Here is a 17238-nt window from a genome sequence, read left to right on the forward strand (position 1 = left end):
TGCGGACAAGACTAGGACATGTTCTATTTTTTTCAAGAACGGAAATGCGGACCCGGAAGTGCGGGCCCGCATTTCCGGAGCTGGGCCGCACATCGTGCGGCCCCATAGAAATGAATGGGTCTACAATTCCGTTCCGCAAATTGCGGACGTGTAAATGGACCCTTAGAATGTATTGGCTCCGATGAGCCGAAGTTATTGAGCCGAAGAAACCATTTCCCAAACTGAACCCGAGTATACAGACAGATAGTGGCTGGTATATGTCTTATGTAAATACAGATTAAAAACTGTGGATATGTTTTCAGCCATCTGTGGCGCCACTTATCACTGGATGATAATAGACTTTCTCGCTAATCAATGTCTTCCCTGACGGGAAATTTACAGGAGCTGTACCCATAGGCATTATTACCTTATAACCACTGATATTCCTTTGACTGCAGCCATTTTGTGAACAAAACCGTCATGTATGATCCCGCTGCCTATCAGTTCTCCTGGAAAAAGTGACATTGCTGCCTACTATTCATTCATAATGGCTCCTTTTGATTATTTTATTTTTTTCACATAGATTGTATGTTTCCCATTATTTCTCATAACGCAATGAATTATAGTAAAGCTTACAAAATGGCTGGGTTGCATTTGCATTGTGTGTGTGTGGTAAAACTTGCAAAATGGCTGCCTTGTGCTTCGATTGTGGTAAAACTCACAAAATAAAATGGCTGCCTTGTGCTTGAATTGTGTGTGGTAAAATTCACAAAATGGCTGCCTTGCGCTTGAATTGTGTGTGGTTAAACTTAAAATGGCTGTGCTTGACTTGTGTGAGGTAAAAATCACAAAATGGCTGCCTTGCGCTTGAATTGTGTGTGGTTAAACTTAAAATGGCTGTGCTTGACTTGTGTGAGGTAAAAATCACAAAATGGCTGCCTTGCACTTGCATCGTGTGTGGTAAAACTCGTAAGATGGCTGCTCTGCTCTGACATTGTGCGTGGTGGCTGTGCCTAAATTGTGTGAGGTAAAATTCACATAATGGCCACCTTGTGCTCGCGGGAACAGTCATTTTAAGGGTCTTTTTAACCCTGCATAAGTCTTCGGGCTGCCTCCTTTTGTTTCTAGGAAAGCTGGGTACAACTACATGACAACTTATATGTCCACCATTACAGCCTGAGGTTTGCCAGGTTTCTGACTAGCAAATGTACCTAGTTATATGTGTACCAATGTGTTATGAGGCAGATTTTCTGGAAAAGCTGGATGGCAGCCCCTTGAGAGCAGTAATGGTGGCCATATTGCATCATGTTCTTGTGATAAGTCATTGATAAGGCACAATGGCTTGACGACACTGGACGTGGTCTGTGTTTCTGTGGAAGGACAGATACAGGACACATAGTAATGGCACCAGGTAGTGGCAGAGTGCTGGGAGGACACAGGGGTCCAGCGACCATATTAACCTGTGTCAGTGTCCTGTATGTAAATCTAATGGCAGCTGCATGGCCTACACCTCCCCCAGCCTCTAACACAGGAAATCCAAGTGCACTGTGACGGCCAGATATCAGTGTGTATTTCAAGCTTTTTTTTGTTTTGTAGGACCTGAAGGACTTTTTCCGAAAAACAAGACATTTTTGACACGTCACTAGTGGTTGGAGGAACCTTCAACCCTGCTCCCTTATGGCTCATGCACATGACCGTATTTTTTGGCTGCATCCAATTCACATTTCTATGGGGCCCAAAAGATGTGGACAGTGCACAGTATGCTGTCCGCACCCGTATTTCCGTTCTGCGACTCCGCAAAAAGTTAGAACGTGTCCCACTGTTGTCCGTATCGTGGACAAGAAAAGGCATTTCTATGATAGAGTGGGACCCCACATGGTCTGTATCTGTATTTTGCAGGCCACAAAACGGATAAGGTCTCATGCACACGGCCGTTGTTTTTGTCCGCATCCGAGCCGCAGTTTTGGCGGCTCGGATTCGGACCCATTCACTTCAATGGGGCCTCAAAAGATGGGGACAGCTGTCCGCATCCGTTGCTCCGTTCTGTGGTCCACAAAAAAAAATATAACCTGTCCTATTCTTGTCCACGCTTTGCGGACAAGAATAGGCAGTTCTATTAAAGGCTGTCCGTCCCGTTATGCAAATTGCAGAACGCACACGGACGCCATCCGTGTTTTGCGGATCTGCGGTTTGCGGACAGCAAAACACACAACGGTCGTGTGCATGTAGCCTAAAGTCAATAAAAGTGCAGAAGGCGCGGCTGTTGTAGAGAGATCATAGCCTCAAGGAGTAACGGCAACGCCCCCGTTGCTCTTACAGGCTCATTTGCATATATTAAAGCTTTATTTTTCTCAGCAATGCGGGCACAAATGAACATGGGACCAACACAGATGCTCCATAAAGCCCCATTCAAACGATCATATTTTTGGTCCGCATCTGCAATCTTGTTTCGCGGATTAGATGCGGCCCCATTGATTTCAATGGGGCTGAAAAAAAGGCAGGAAGCAGACGGACCCCTCCGTATTTTATGGATCCGCGATTTGCATTTCCCTAATGCACAGAGTTCTGTTGTTTGCATGGAGGATTTTGTGGGCCCATTTTTCAGGATCCGTTTTTTCTTCAGCTCAGTTCTGCATTTAGTCGCCATCCTACATTATTTCCATACAATCTGTACAACCCCTAAAAGATCAACAACCATGGTCCTGGAACCCCCCCCCCGCCAATCAGTTTTTTGATCTAGTGCAAACTGGACAGGGTAGCTCTGTGATGTTCCAGCTTTGCATTTTGTCTACCTACCCCCCGCTGGGTATAGTTCATGGAGGAATCCATTAGTACACCAAGTTGACAAAACAAATGCAAACTACAATACCCCAAGTGGTCGTCACCCTGGCAAATATCCAAGATGATAACAGGATCTACAAAAGATGCCCCAGACATGTAAATGATGAGAGGCTGAGTGAGATCTCACCTGCAGGGTGAGCCATAGGCAGATTTACACCTCGAAGTCAACGGGTCCGCAAAAAAAAACGCATCCGTATCCGTTACGTGTTTGCGGAACCATTAATTGAAAATTTTATGCCCAGCCCAATTTTTTCTATGTAATTACTGTATATGGCATACGGAAAAACGGAATGTAAAAATGGAACAGAAACAAAAAACGGAACAACGGTTCTGTGAAAAACGGACCGCAAAACACTGAAAAAGACATACGGTCGTGTACCGTAAGCCTTAGGCCTCTTTCACACTGGCGTGTGCGGCCCGTTGCTGTATTGCGGCCCGCAATACAAGAGCACAGTCCGTGGGGCAGCCGCAGCTGGGTCCGCGATCCAGCCGTTCCGCAAAAAGATAGGACATGTTCTATATTTTTGCGGAACAGAAGTACGGGACGAAACCCCACGGTAGTGCTTCCGTAGGGTTCCGTTCCGCATCTCCGGATTTGTGGACCCATTCAAGTGATGCGGAATGCCCACGGAGCGCCACCCGTGTACTGAGGGTCCGCAATACGGCAACAGGCTGCACACACCAGTGTGAAGGAGGCCTTAAGGCAGATCCCTCTTGCCAAGAAAATTAGGATGTCATATGACACGAACATTGTAAATCACGTGAAAGGCTTGGTGGGAGCTTGCACATTGCCCTTCCGCTGAATGCGGGCTGTATACTGTCTGCGTCCCATATTTTCCTCTCTGATGAGAGCCAACAGGACGTGATGCTCAGTAGTCTGTGATTTCGGCAGGATCAGATGACCATCGAATTGTGGGGGAAGCGGGGTTGGATTTCAACATGCCCAATCTTTTGTTCCTTCTGAAGGAGGAGAATGAAATTTGCGGAAAGATAGATGGACTCTAACGCGCCTGAGCACACGCGTGAACAGGGAGGCGTGAGACGCATTCTTTCAGATGAGACTCTGGGTTTATGGGTGTAATGGGCCATGCTGGTTACTGTAGTCCATTATAACCCCCACAGACTGGACACTATAGCTTTGTATTCCCCCCAACAAGGAGAATAGGAAGTCCTCTATTAGCATAACAATGGAGGAGCAGCTGGTGGTGGCCCTGGGCAATACTGCTCCGAAAACATCTCTGCTGTGGCCGGGATCTCACACATATCCCCCAGCGACTGTCTAATGTCGTACACATCAGTGGGATGGAATTCAACCTCATATCACACCACCTGATACCACTGACGGCTAGTTTCGCACTTGCGCTCATCAGATCCAAAAGGCTGTTCCCGGCAGAGTTCTCCGGTTCTGGCATGTACTGCCGTTCACCGGCTGCCCCATTGACTATAATGGGGTATGGCCGAAGAAAGCTCCCTGTGTATACAAGGATGAGATGACTGATGCCATACAGTCACCCATAGGTGCCCATGTTATAAAAATGTATACCGCAAGCTATGTCTTTGTATGGACTCCTGCTGGCAACCTGCCGTTCTAGTTCAGCGGTGAATGGCAGTGTCCGGCTAGGCCACATCCATGGAATTCCGGCAGAAAACAAGAAACGCATGTGTGAAGACTACATTCACACAACCGTATACTTTTTGCAGTCCGCAAATTGGGGATCTGCAAAATAAGGATGCGGTCCGTGTGTATCCCACACTTTTTGCACGTCCCATGTCAAAATGCCTTATTGTCCGCAAAACAGACAAGAATAGGACGTCTTATAATTTGCAGCACGGATGTGGACAGCACACGGATGACAGCCGTGCGCCCCACAGAAATGAATGCGTCCGTGTGTGTGATCTGCAAAAAAAAATGCTGATCGGATGAGGACCGAAAATACGGTGGCGTGAATGAGGCCTAAGCCTGTTGTTTTTGAAGATAAGCGGCGTCACATGTGGAGCAGCCACCTAACGTCACCCACTTCAAAATACCCGGCTAAGGCTTCATTCACACGTCCGCAATTATCCTTCAGCATCTGTTCCGCAATTTTGCGGAACGGGTGCAGATTCATTCATTTCAATGGGGGAGTAATTGCTGTCCGCATCAGCACTTCCATGATGCTGTTCCGCAAAAAAATGAAGCATATTTTTGGCCGCAAATTGCGGTCCGCGGCCCCATTTTGTAAAAAACTTAAGGTTTTTACGGAAACACGGATCCGCAAAAAAAACGGACCGTAAGGATAATTGCGGACGTGTGAATGGAGCCTTAGGCTTCGTGCACACAACAGTGTCCGTATGGATCCGCAGAATCTGGACACTTTCCATGTGTATTCTATATGTTTTGGTGTCCGTCTAACGAAACGGTCATGAATCTGCACAAACGCATCCGTTCAGAACGGATCCGGTTGTATTATCTTTAACATAGCCAAGACGGATCCGTCTTAGACACCATCGAAAGTCAATGGGAGACGGATCCGTTTTCTATTGTGCCAGATTGTGTCAGTGAAAACGGATCCGTCCCCCATTGACTTACATTGTGTGTCAGGACTTGGCTATGTTACAGATAATACAACCGGATCCGTTCTGAACGGATGCATGGGGTTGTATTATCTGAACGGATCCGTCTGTGCAGATCAATGACGGATCCGCACCAATTGCAAGTGTGAAAGTAGCCTAAGCTGTTTGGCAGTGGTGTCAGACGTCCACCCCCAGGCTAGGCCATGACAGTGTGCCCCCCGTGGCCCAATTGCGGCCCGCATACAGTGGGTCCGCAATACATAGGCACCGGCTGTGTGCATTCCGCATCACGGATCGTAATCACGGAGATCTGGAACAGAGGCACGGATCAGAACCCCGCGGTGGTGTTTCTGGCCGTGCCTCCGCACTGCAAAAAAGTAGTGCATGCACTACTTTTTTGCGGTGCGGACCCCATTCAATTGAATGGGTCCGTGATCCGCATGCGGCTGCCCCACGGTCTGTGCCGGTGCATTGCGGACCGCAGCACGGAGCCCTAACGTTCTTGTGCAAGTAGCCTAAAAGTCATAGGGAACCCCTTTAACACTATTTACACACTTAAAGGGGTTGGTCGCTAGGATATGCCACCGCTCTTCATTCACTTCTGTGGCAGTTCCAAAAAACAGCCGAGCAAGCGCCAGCAGCCATTAAAGGGAATGGAGAGGGCATCGCACAAGTGCGGCCATCTCCCCATTCACTTCTATAGGAGTTCTGGAATCGGCTAAGTTCCATAGAAGTGAATAGAGGGTGGTGCACCCTTGTTCACTTTGGGGGCCCCGTTCTAGAGATAAATGTGGCTCTCAGAGGACATTGGTGGAAAGTGCGAGATGAGCCAACCCCCTTAAGGCCAGGACTCCAAGGTGGCATATAGCAAGTCATGTGTTGAGATGCAATACTGCACCAAGTTTGGATATATTTGTGAAGTGACATCAGAGACACGTGAAACATCGCAATAAATAATGCACAATAATAACAAATAAATCACTTTATTATTAAACTGTATATACTGTAATAAAACCTGCAATCAGGTGGTCCCCGGGCCTTCATCACACCCCGTACTCAGAATTTCTGTCACCTTTTGTGAGACCCCATTTAGATAGATCAATCAGTAACCAACAGAAAAGGGAAACGTAGAAGGGAATATGTTCTGTCCGCTGCAGCCGGGCGGCCTCAGTGGAATACGCTTGTATGAACAGTCCCCATAGGACTGCTCTCTGTAATACTATAGTCATACACTGGTCCCCATAGGACTGTTCTCTGTAATACTATAGTCATACACTCGTCACATATTTTTTTTTCCTTTTAAATACTTTCACACGGGCGAGTATTCCGCGCGAATGCGATGCGTGAGGTGAACGCATTGCACCCGCACTGAATCCTGACCCATTCTTTTCTATGGGGCTGTGCACACTAGCGGTGATTTTCACGCCACACTTGTGCGTTGCGTGAAAATCGCAGCATGCTCCTCTTTGTGCGTTTTTCCCGTAACACTGGCCCCATAGAAATGAATGGGGTTGCGTGAAAATCGCAAGCATCCGCAAGCAAGTGCGAATGCGGTGCGATTTTCACGCACGGTTGCTAGGTGACGATCGGGATGGAGACCCGATCATTATTATTTTCCCTTATAACATGGTTATAAGGGGAAATAATAGCATTGTGAATACAGAATGCATAGTACAATAGCGCTGGAGGGGTTAAAAAAAAAAAAATTTACTCACCTTAATCCACTTGCTCGCGCAGCCGGCATCTCCTTCTGTCTTCTTCTTTGCTGTGTGCAGGAAAAGGACCTGTGGTGACGTCACTCCGGTCATCACATGATCCATCACCATGGTAAAAGACCATGTGACGGACCATGTGATGACCGGAGTGACGTCACCACAGGTCCTTTTCCTGCACACAGCAAAAAAGAAGACAGGAGAGATGCCGGCTGCGCGAGCAAGTGGATTAAGGTGAGTTTAATTATTTTTTTTAACCCCTCCAGCGCTATTGTACTTTGCATTCGGTATTCAGAATGCTATTATTTTCCCTTATAACATGGTTATAAGGAAAAATAATACAATCTACAGAACACCGATCCCAGACCCGAACTTCTGTAAAGAAGTTCGGGTTTAGGTACCAAACATGCACGATTTTTCTCACGCGCGTGCAAAACGCATTACAATGTTTTGCACTCGCGCGGAAAAATCGCGCATGTTCCCGCAATGCACCGGCACCTTTTCCCACAACGCCCGTGTGAAAGAGGCCTTAGGGAATAATGTTAGTTGTGCTGTGCATTGCCATAATGGCAGAGTTTTGCAGCAGTTCCCAAGTGAAGCTGCGTTGCCATGGAAACCCACTAACGGAATATCAATCTAAGGGTATGCTCGCATGGTTGTATTAGCATTTTGAAAAATTTAGGGGCAGAATCCACATCACAAGTCCATGCGTTTTGTTTATGCAGTTCTCCATTTGAAGTGAGATTTGGTGCAGACTTTGATGCGGGGTCTTTAGGCCTCCAATGCACTGCAACTGGAATGGACATGAAGAATTTTCCACAACGGGGATCAATCAAGGTGTGGGAAAAACCTGTCTTGTATGAATTATAGGGCAGATTTCCCCACGCAAAATCTACGTAGATAATCCACAGTGTCAACATGACCTTAAAGGGGTATGGCAAGATTTTGATATTAATGGCTTGTCCTCAGGATAGGCCATCAACATCAGATGGGTGGGAGTCGGACACCCCGCACCCCTGCTGATCAGTGGTCACCTTGCAGGAGACTGCACGGCTCTGTCCATTGTGCAGTGGACGGCGCTGGTAACTGCAGCGCTGCGTCGCTTCATTTCAATGCCCCAGTTATCAGCGCCCTCCACTACACAAGGGACGGCACGGTGAAGTTCTGGCACCATAACTACCTCAAAACAGCTGATCGGTGAGGGGTGCGGGGTATCGGATCCCATCGACCCGAAAGTGATGACTTACCGTCAGGATAGGAAATCCTGTAAAACCCATTTAGGCCTCTTTCACACGGGCGTTCTGGATTTGCAGGAAAACAGCGCGAGTGCGCACACAATGTCAGTCAGTTTTGACTGTGATTGCCTTCCGATGTTCAGTTTTTTCCGCGCGAGTGCAATGCGTTTTGCACGCACGTGAAAAAAAAAAACTGAATGTGGTACCCAGACCCGAACCAGGACTTCTTCACTGAAGTTCGGGTTTGGGTTCGGTGTTCTGTAGATTTTATGATTTTCCCTTATAACTTGGCTATAAAGAAAAATAATAGCATTCTTAATACAGAATGCTTAGTAAAATGTGGATTGAGGGGTTAAAAAATAATAAAAATGAACTCACCTCATCCTCTTGATCGCGCAGCGGGCATCGTCTTCTTTCAGGACCTGCAAAAGGATGGTGACATCACCTGCTGAATGAAGATAGAAGATCAAAGGTCCTTTTTGCAGGTCCTGAAAGAAGAAAAAGAAGATGATGCCGGCTGACCGATCGATTGGATGAGGGTAGTCAATTTATTTTATTTTTTTAACCCCTTAATCCACATTTTACTAAGCATTCTGTATTAGGAATGCTATTATTTTCCCTTATAACCATGTTATAAGGGAAAAATAATACAGTGAATGGGGTCCGGGGTTTCTTTCATCCCTATAATCTCCTAGCAACCACGCGTGAAAAATCTTACCGCATCCGCACTTGCTTGCGATTTTCAAGCAGACCCATTAATTTCTATGGGGCCTGCGTTGCGTGAAAAACGCAGAATATAGAACATGCTGCGATTTTCATGCGTCGCGTGAAAATCACCGCTCATCTGAACAGCCCCATTGAAGTGAATGGATCCGGATTCAGTGCGGGTGCAATGCGTTCACCTCACGCATTGCACCCGCACGGAATTCTCACCCGTGTGAAAGGGGCCTTACAGTATGTCCACCCTGGAAGTAATCTGCATCGGAAGAATTCTGCATGATTTATATGCAGAATTTTGTGGAAATGTAACCCTTTTTGCAATACACGGACATAAACTGACGTACTGTGGTTTAAGGGTACACCCTACGTACCGTTTTCTGCAGCGGAACTGCGTGCGGAAAATCCACGATGTTTACAGCAGCAGCGAAGTGGGCAACATTAAAAAAAAAAAATAAAATCTCACCCACACTGCGGGATATCTGCACAAAACCTAACACACGGTGAGGATGGATCTTGTGAGGCGCAGTGATCATTGTAATTAGTGAAAACACCTGCAGGGGGAGCCATATTACCTGTAAACTGACCACACATCAGGTTATGGCGGCTGAAGCCCTGGTCAGATGCGGTGGCCAACAGTGGCTCCGTTTTCTGGAACGGAGGCATTAACTTCAAGGCGGTGTGGCCACTGTCCATATAGGCGGCGCTGCAATCTCTGCCCCATACCCCAAAAAACTTGATTCAATCGTCGGTGGCACTTTTCATACAAAGAGCAAATTTTGTAAGACACAATAGTCGTGTCAAAAACGGAAGAAAATAAACAGCCTCAAAAAAGACGAGGACCGCAGTATAACCTTCTTGTAATCCCGGACATCACACCCAATCCAAGTGTACGGCGACCACGGCGCAAATGTTCCTACTGAATCGCTGCATTAGGCTCCTTCAATATAACCGCAAACCAGACTGATAGAAGGCAACCTATGTGGCCGGTCAGGTCTCCCCCTGTTATCATAGAAAAATCTCAGGGTAGAAAATCGTACAAACATCCTAAAGTGCGGTCACCGTATAATGCACACGTCCACTATGCAGAATCGGGCTCGGCAGGTGGGGCAAGGCACTTGGCTGGACAACCAGGTCTCTGGATGCTGCTGGTCCTGACGGCTTGCGAACCACTTGCCCATGCAGGTTAGACACCACATGGGCCGGCAGTAGCATTGCTGACACTCTCCTTCGTTGGGCTCCTGGCAATACTTCACCAGCTTGATGTTGGCGTTGGTCTGCATGCAGCCGATACAGGGCTCCAGTTCCTGTAATGAGAGGTAATCCTTGTAAAATATGCGTACTCTATATACTGCACTGGGCGAGTCCTGCCGCCACCAGGGAAGCTTGCAGCTTAGGCTACTTTCACACCAGCGTCTTTTGCTGGATCCGTCATGAACGGATCCGGATGTATTATCTTTAACATTGCCAAGACGGATCCGTCATGAACTCCATTGTAAGTCAGCGGGGGACAGATCCGTTTTCTATTGTGTCAGACAAAACGGATCCGTCCCCATTGACTTACATAGTGTGTCAGGACAGATCCATCTTGCTACGCACCACATCGCGGGTAGAAGAATGCTGCTTGCATGGGGACGCAACACAGATTGTAAATCCACGGCATATAGATCACAGCGAGAATTCCCATAGAATATAAAAGAAAAGTGGAATACAAATGGATTTTGGTGCAGACTACGCTTCCTAATTAGTGATGCGCGAAGCGAGTTTTGGATCCTAGATCTGAAGTCGCTTCGCTCAAAACTTCGGTTTAATGCTGTACGGAGATCCTTCTGGCTGGCAAGCCTCTGCTGTTTCAAACAGCAGAGATCTGCGGCTAATTACCGTGACTGGCAATAATGCCGATCGCGGTAATTAAAGGCTTTAGATGCCGTGATCAAGTAAGATCATTGCATCTATATGCGCGAAAACCTGGAACGCTGCCCCGTGTGGCCAATGGAGGCATCGGCAGTTGCACTGAACACTATGGCCCCTTTCACACGGGCGAGTATTCCGCGCGGATGCGATGCGTGAGTTGAACGCATTGCACCCGCACTGAATCCGGACCCATTCATTTCTATGGGGCTGTTCACATGAGCGGTGATTTTCACGCATCACTTGTGCATTGCGTGAAAATCGCAGCATGCTCTATATTCTGCATTTTTCACGTAACGCAGGCCCCATAGAAATGAATGGGGTTGCGTGAAAATCGCAAGCAAGTGCGAATGCGGTGCGATTTTCACGCACGGTTGCTAGGAGACGATCGGGATGGAGACCCGATCATTATTGTTTTCCCTTATAACATGGTTATAAGGGAAAATAATAGCATTCTGAATACAGAATGCATAGTACAATAGCGCTGGAGGGGTTAAAAAAATAAAATAATTAAACTCACCTTAATCCACTTGATCGCGCAGCCGGCATCTCCTTCTGTCTTCATCTTAGCTCTGTGTGCAGTAACAGGACCTGTGGTGACATCACTCCGGTCATCACATGGTCCATCACATGATCTTTTACCATGGTGATGGACCATGTGATGACCGGAGTGACGTCACCACAGGTCCTGTTACTGCACACAGCTAAGATGAAGACAGAAGGAAATGCCGGCTGCGCGATCAAGTGGATTAAGGTGAGTTTAATTATTTTATTTTTTTAACCCCTCCAGCCCTATTGTACTATGCATTCTGTATTCAGAATGCTATTATTTTCCATTATAACCATGTTATAAGGGAAAATAATACAATCTACAGAACACCGATGCCAAACCCGAACTTCTGTGAAGAAGTTCGGGTACCAAACATGCGCTATTTTTCTCACACGAGTGCAAAACGCATTACAATGTTTTGCACTCGCGCGGAAAAATCACGCGTGTTCCCGCAACGCACCCGCACATTTTCCCGCAACGCCTGTGTGAAAGAGGCCTATGAGCCTCGCTGACGAGATGGCAGGCCAGGATAAGAAATTAGCAATTTCCAATCCAAACCCCATTTTAAAAATCCCATATAGTATATAATGAAAAATTAAAAAACATAATTTATAAGCTCATATATGAGCTTCTAGATTATCACAAAAAATAAAATATGTTAAAAGATATATAAAAAATAAAATATAAAAGTTTAAATCACCCCCCTTTCTGTATAATTAAATACCTAAATAACAATATAAACATCATGGGTATCATCACAACCGAAAACGCCCATACAATTAAAATATAAAAAAGATTTTCCAATATGTCGAATGGCGTAATGGAAAAAAAGGGTCAAAATGGCCGATTTGCCATTTTATCATTGCTTCTCTTACCGAATTTTTTTTTATAAAATGTGATAAAAAGTCACACACACATTCCAAAATGGTATCAATAAAAACTACGGATTGTCCCGCAAAAAATGAACCCCTAAACAGCTCAGTAGACATAAGTTGAAAAAAAAAAGTTATGGGGGGGGGTCAGAATATGGTGATGTAAAAAAAAAAAAAAAAAAAATTATTTTTTTAAGTTTAATATTTTTTTTACACTATTTAGACATAAAAAACCTATACATATGGGGTATCGTCGTAATCATACTGACCCAGAAAATGAAGGGCATGGGACCGCTTTTCCGCAAACGAAATGCCACGGGAACAAAACCCGTAAAACTGTGGAATTTTTTACCGCTTCCCACTACATTTTATGCCATAATTAATGGCATAAAATGACTTTTAAATCGATTATTTGGGCAGATGCTCCACCAGTTACAACACAAGACGTATAGAGACATATGGAATAGAAGGCGCCTCACATGTCCGCTGTGGGAATGACCGGCAGCCCTCACCTGATTGCTCGGCAGCTGGTAGACATTATTGACTTCCACCAGAGAGCGGAACGTATCCAAGAACATGTCGCTTAGGGTCTGATGTATGACCACGTTGGCTGCATTTCGGATGGGGGCGTGGAGTTTCTCCCTCAGCTCTCCATATTCTGTTGAGTTCAATCTGCAAATAGATCAGTGGTTAGTATCAATGACAGTAGAATACTAAAGGACACACCAGGCCCCTGGTCAGATCAGGCCTCCAATGCACACTGCCCGCTGCCCCCCATACATCCTCATCTTTTACCATTTATAGTTAAAGGGGTGTTCCAGGAATGATATATTATTGACCTCTCCTCAGGATAGGTCATCAAGATCTGATCTGTGGGGGGTCCGACTCCTGGAACCCTGTCAGGCCCTTCAATCACATGACATTTGTGCAGCTCAGTCCCATTCATGTGAAGGTGACCGAGCTGTAATACCAAGCACAGCCACTATACAACGCGCAGTGCTGTGTTACCAATCCCCAAGGCCCCTTCCAACTGATCGTCAGGGGTGCTGGGGAGTAGGACCCCCACCGATCTGATAGTGACGAGCTATCCTGAAGGCAGGGCATTGATATTTAATTCACCCATGCTGAACCGCTATGTTAGTGGAGAGGTCCTTGAGAATGGCCTAAGGCTCTGTTCACACTGCCATCAGGCGCGCTATAAAACGATGACACTACCTGATATCGAAAGGCTTAACGCTGGGGTTAATGCTTGCCACCCGTATGGTGATAAACTGCAAGGGTGTGTTGGAGTCTGGAGAGGGTTCGTGTTGTCTGGACTCTGTCACCGTCAGATGAATGTCCTGCTGCTGTGCCACGTACAGCTTGTAGGTGGTCACCTTCATCACCCATGTGTCAGTGACGATAACCCGGGCCCCAGGCACCCCAGTTGCAAACTTATCAATTCTCCGAAACTCGGTGTTGATGGAGGAAGCCACCACCCTCCAGTCTGACTGAGGCAGAGCGTGATGAGACAGCGTCCTCGCCAGGGGGTGATTGCTCCACCTCTTCTGAGACCAGTATAGGGCAAGGAGGCTGGTAACGGTGGGAAGGATGACTGCAACCAGGGCACAGAACCTCCAGCCATCACTGGCAGCGTAGACGTAATACAGCTGTTTCTCCGGAGCAGCGAAGCACATTCCTATGTAGTAACCTGGAATACAGAAGATAAATCGGGGTCACAAACCGTGCTGCCATACAGAAAACAGTCACCAGTTCCAGGGGTCTGCCAAAAGCTCCCCATATCTCAGCTTCCTGGACCCTCTCAGTGTGTAATGGTGGTGGGGGGGGGGATAAATAGATAACTGCAATCACAGCTGAAATCTCTGCAGGGTTTGGCTTCATCCTCATGAAGGACAAAGGAGCAGGTAGTGACCGCCGGGCAAGCGATGACAGGGGAGCAGACAATGACAGCCAGAGAGGGGGTACAGGTAGTGTGGTGACAGGCGGGAAGGGGGTAAAGGTAGTGTAGTGACAGCTGTGAAGGGGGTGACAGGGGGTACAGGTAGTGTAGTGACAGGAGGTACAGGTAGTGTAGTGACAGGCAGGCAGGGGGGTACAGGTAGTGTGGTGACAGGCGGGCAGGTGGTACGGGTAGTGTGGTGACAGGCGGGCAGGTGGTACGGGTAGTGTGATGACAGGCGGGCAGGGGGTGACAGGGGGGTACAGGTAGTGCAGTGACAGTCGGGCAGGGGGTGACAGGGGGTACAGATAGTGTAATGACAGCCGGGCAGGGGGTGACAGGGGGTAGAGGTAGTGCAGTGACAGTCGGGCAGGGGGTGACAGACGGGTACAGGTAGTGTGGTGACAGGCGGTAACAGTAGGTACAGGTAGTGTGGTGACAGGTGGTACAGGTAGTGTGGTGACAGGCGGGCAGGGGGTAACAGTAGGTACAGGTAGTGTAGTGACAGGCGGGCAGGGGGTGACAGGGGGGTACGGGTAGTGTAGTAACAGCTGTGCAGGGGATGACAGTAGGTACGGGTAGTGTAGTGACAGGCGGGCAGGGGGTGACAGGGGGGTACAGGTAGTGTAGTGACAGTCGGGCAGGGGGTACAGGTTGTGTAGTGACAGCTGTGCAGGGGGTGACAGTAGGTACGGGTAGTGTAGTGACAGGGGGGTACGGGTAGTGTAGTGACAGGCGGGCAGGGGGTGACGGGTAGTGTAGTGACAGCTGTGCAGGGGGTGACAGGTGGTACAGGTAGTGTAGTAACAGCTGTGCAGGGGGTAACAGGGGGTACAGGTAGTGTAGTGACAGCTGTGCAGGGGGTACAGGTAGTGTAGTGACAGTCGGGCAGGGGGTGACAGTAGGTACGGGTAGTGTAGTAACAGCTGTGCAGGGGGTGACAGTAGATATGGGTAGTGTAGTGACAGGCGGGCAGGGGGTGACAGTAGATATGGGTAGTGTAGTGACAGGCGGGCAGGGGGTGACAGGGGGTACAGGTAGTGTAGTGACAGTAGGTACCGGTAGTGTAGTGACAGCTGTGCAGGGGGTGACAGTAGGTACGGGTAGTGTAGTAACAGCTGTGCAGGGGGTGACAGTAGGTACGGGTAGTGTAGTAACAGCTGTGCAGGGGGTGACAGTAGGTACCGGTAGTGTAGTGACAGCTGTGCAGGGGGTGACAGTAGGTACGGGTAGTGTAGTAACAGCTGTGCAGGGGGTGACAGTAGGTACCGGTAGTGTAGTAACAGCTGTGCAGGGGGTGACAGGCGGTACGGGTAGTGTAGTGACAGTCGGGCAGGGGGTGACAGTAGATATGGGTAGTGTAGTGACAGGCGGGCAGGGGGTGACAGTAGATATGGGTAGTGTAGTGACAGGCGGGCAGGGGGTACAGGTAGTGTAGTGACAGTAGGTACCGGTAGTGCAGTGACAGCAGAGTAGGGGCGCACTCACCCAGTGGCAGCAGGGAGTGCACCAGCAGGGTGGCCGTGCTCCTCCGGACATGGTAGTGGATGAAGGCCACGTCCTCGCTCCCCAGCCAGCCGGACAGCAGGTTCTGCACGGTGATCCCGGCCGAGTGGAACTCATTAGGAGTGAACACGAAACACACGGCGAACACCACGTAAGCTAACGTAAACGTGACCGCCGGGCTCTCCATGGCAGCGGGGGAGGGGGAAAACCGAAGAACGGTGCACACTTCCGGCCAACTGGGCAGCCGGGAATGCTGGGAGATGTAGTCTTTACGCACTTTCGGACCGAGTGCAGCCTCTGTGTAACAGATCTATCATACTAAGCCACCAGAGGGCGCAATGTCAGCGTACATGGGGGCTCATGCACAGGACTCCGACCAGACTTCATTAATAGATCATAAATATAAAAAAAAAACTTGAGGAAGCTGGAGTTGTCCCCCCCCCAATGAATTATGAGAACTTTTCACAGCAACAAATAAGTCCTGAAAATATAAAAGGCTGGCACACATTTGGGCATCAAGATAATGGGCATAAAATAGTGTGATTTAAAGGGACTCTGTCACCACTTTCTAACCCCCCCTTTTAAAACTATTGTTCTCTCCATGGCGCCCTTGTGATTACAAAGGTGTTGTTATAACATAAATTCGCCGTCTCGTTTTGATAAAAATACCTTTTATGTAACCTGTCAATCTCTTTGGATAAGGTGCCCAGGGCGTTTCTGCGCGCGCACTTCGCTCAATGAGGCTGATTCTAAATGTCCGCACCGGCGCATCAGGCACAGGCCTGTGCGCACGCGCGCGATCTTTGAAAAGGAGGAGGGGGCACTGAGGGAGAGCCGGATTTCTTTACATTCAGGCGGCGCTGAAAGGATCAGGGGAGGAGCTGGGCACCAACGGCGGCGGCGGCGGGCGGCAGCTTCAGACCCTCAGAAACGCCCTGGGCACCTTATCCAAAGAGATTGACAGGTTACATAAAAGGTATTTTTATCAAAACAAGACGGCGAATTTATGTTATAACAACACCTTTGTAATCACAAGGGCGGCATGGAGAGAACAATAGTTTTAAAAGGGGGGGTTAGAAAGTGGTGACAGAGTCCCTTTAACCCACTGGTCGCACGCCCCCAACATACAGAGGCCCCGCATCATGTTCATTTGAGTTCAGCCTGGCCCCTACAGGTTTTGGGCACAAGATGCCAGACGCAAATTCAAATCACTAAAATTTGTCTGTCTGGCCACTTTGATGCCCGCTCTTGTGCCCAGAACCTGTTCGGCCCAGTCTGTAGTGTGAATACGACCCTTCAGAGTGCTTTTGCTGGCTCCTAGAACTGGCTACAGGAGCTACTGTAACTGGTTGATGGAGGGTGAGGGGCGTCGGACCCCCACCGATATGATATTGATGGCCTATCCTGAGGCGTTCCGTGGATT

General features: G+C 48.1%; 1 protein-coding gene across 1 annotated transcript; it reads right to left on the reverse strand.

The window, feature by feature from the left end:
* Nucleotides 1-9153: 9153 nt before the first annotated feature.
* On the reverse strand, nucleotides 9154-16040 carry TMEM129 (transmembrane protein 129, E3 ubiquitin ligase). The gene is made up of 4 exons (XM_044279068.1): nucleotides 15798-16040; nucleotides 13586-14060; nucleotides 12883-13042; nucleotides 9154-10344 (listed from the first exon to the last, which is right to left on the reverse strand). The coding sequence occupies exons 1-4, from the start codon at nucleotides 16000-16002 to the stop codon at nucleotides 10096-10098; spliced, it is 1089 nt and encodes a 362-aa protein (XP_044135003.1). The 5' UTR covers nucleotides 16003-16040; the 3' UTR covers nucleotides 9154-10095.
* Between the last annotated feature and the right edge of the window lie 1198 nt (nucleotides 16041-17238).

Source organism: Bufo gargarizans, chromosome 1 (genome assembly GCF_014858855.1).
Source record: "Bufo gargarizans isolate SCDJY-AF-19 chromosome 1, ASM1485885v1, whole genome shotgun sequence".
Taxonomy (NCBI): Eukaryota; Metazoa; Chordata; class Amphibia; order Anura; family Bufonidae; genus Bufo; species Bufo gargarizans.

Bases quoted from the DNA above. Each gene is read 5' to 3' on its own strand.
- TMEM129 (XM_044279068.1), bottom strand. From the start codon at position 16,002: ATGGAGAGCCCGGCGGTCACGTTTACGTTAGCTTACGTGGTGTTCGCC. The intron at 13,043-13,585 runs GTAGTGTCATCG...ATCTATTTGCAG, and splicing joins GTTAAGCCTTTCGATATCAG to ATTGAACTCAACAGAATATG. The intron at 10,345-12,882 runs GTGAGGGCTGCC...CTCTCATTACAG, and splicing joins ACCAGCTGCCGAGCAATCAG to GAACTGGAGCCCTGTATCGG.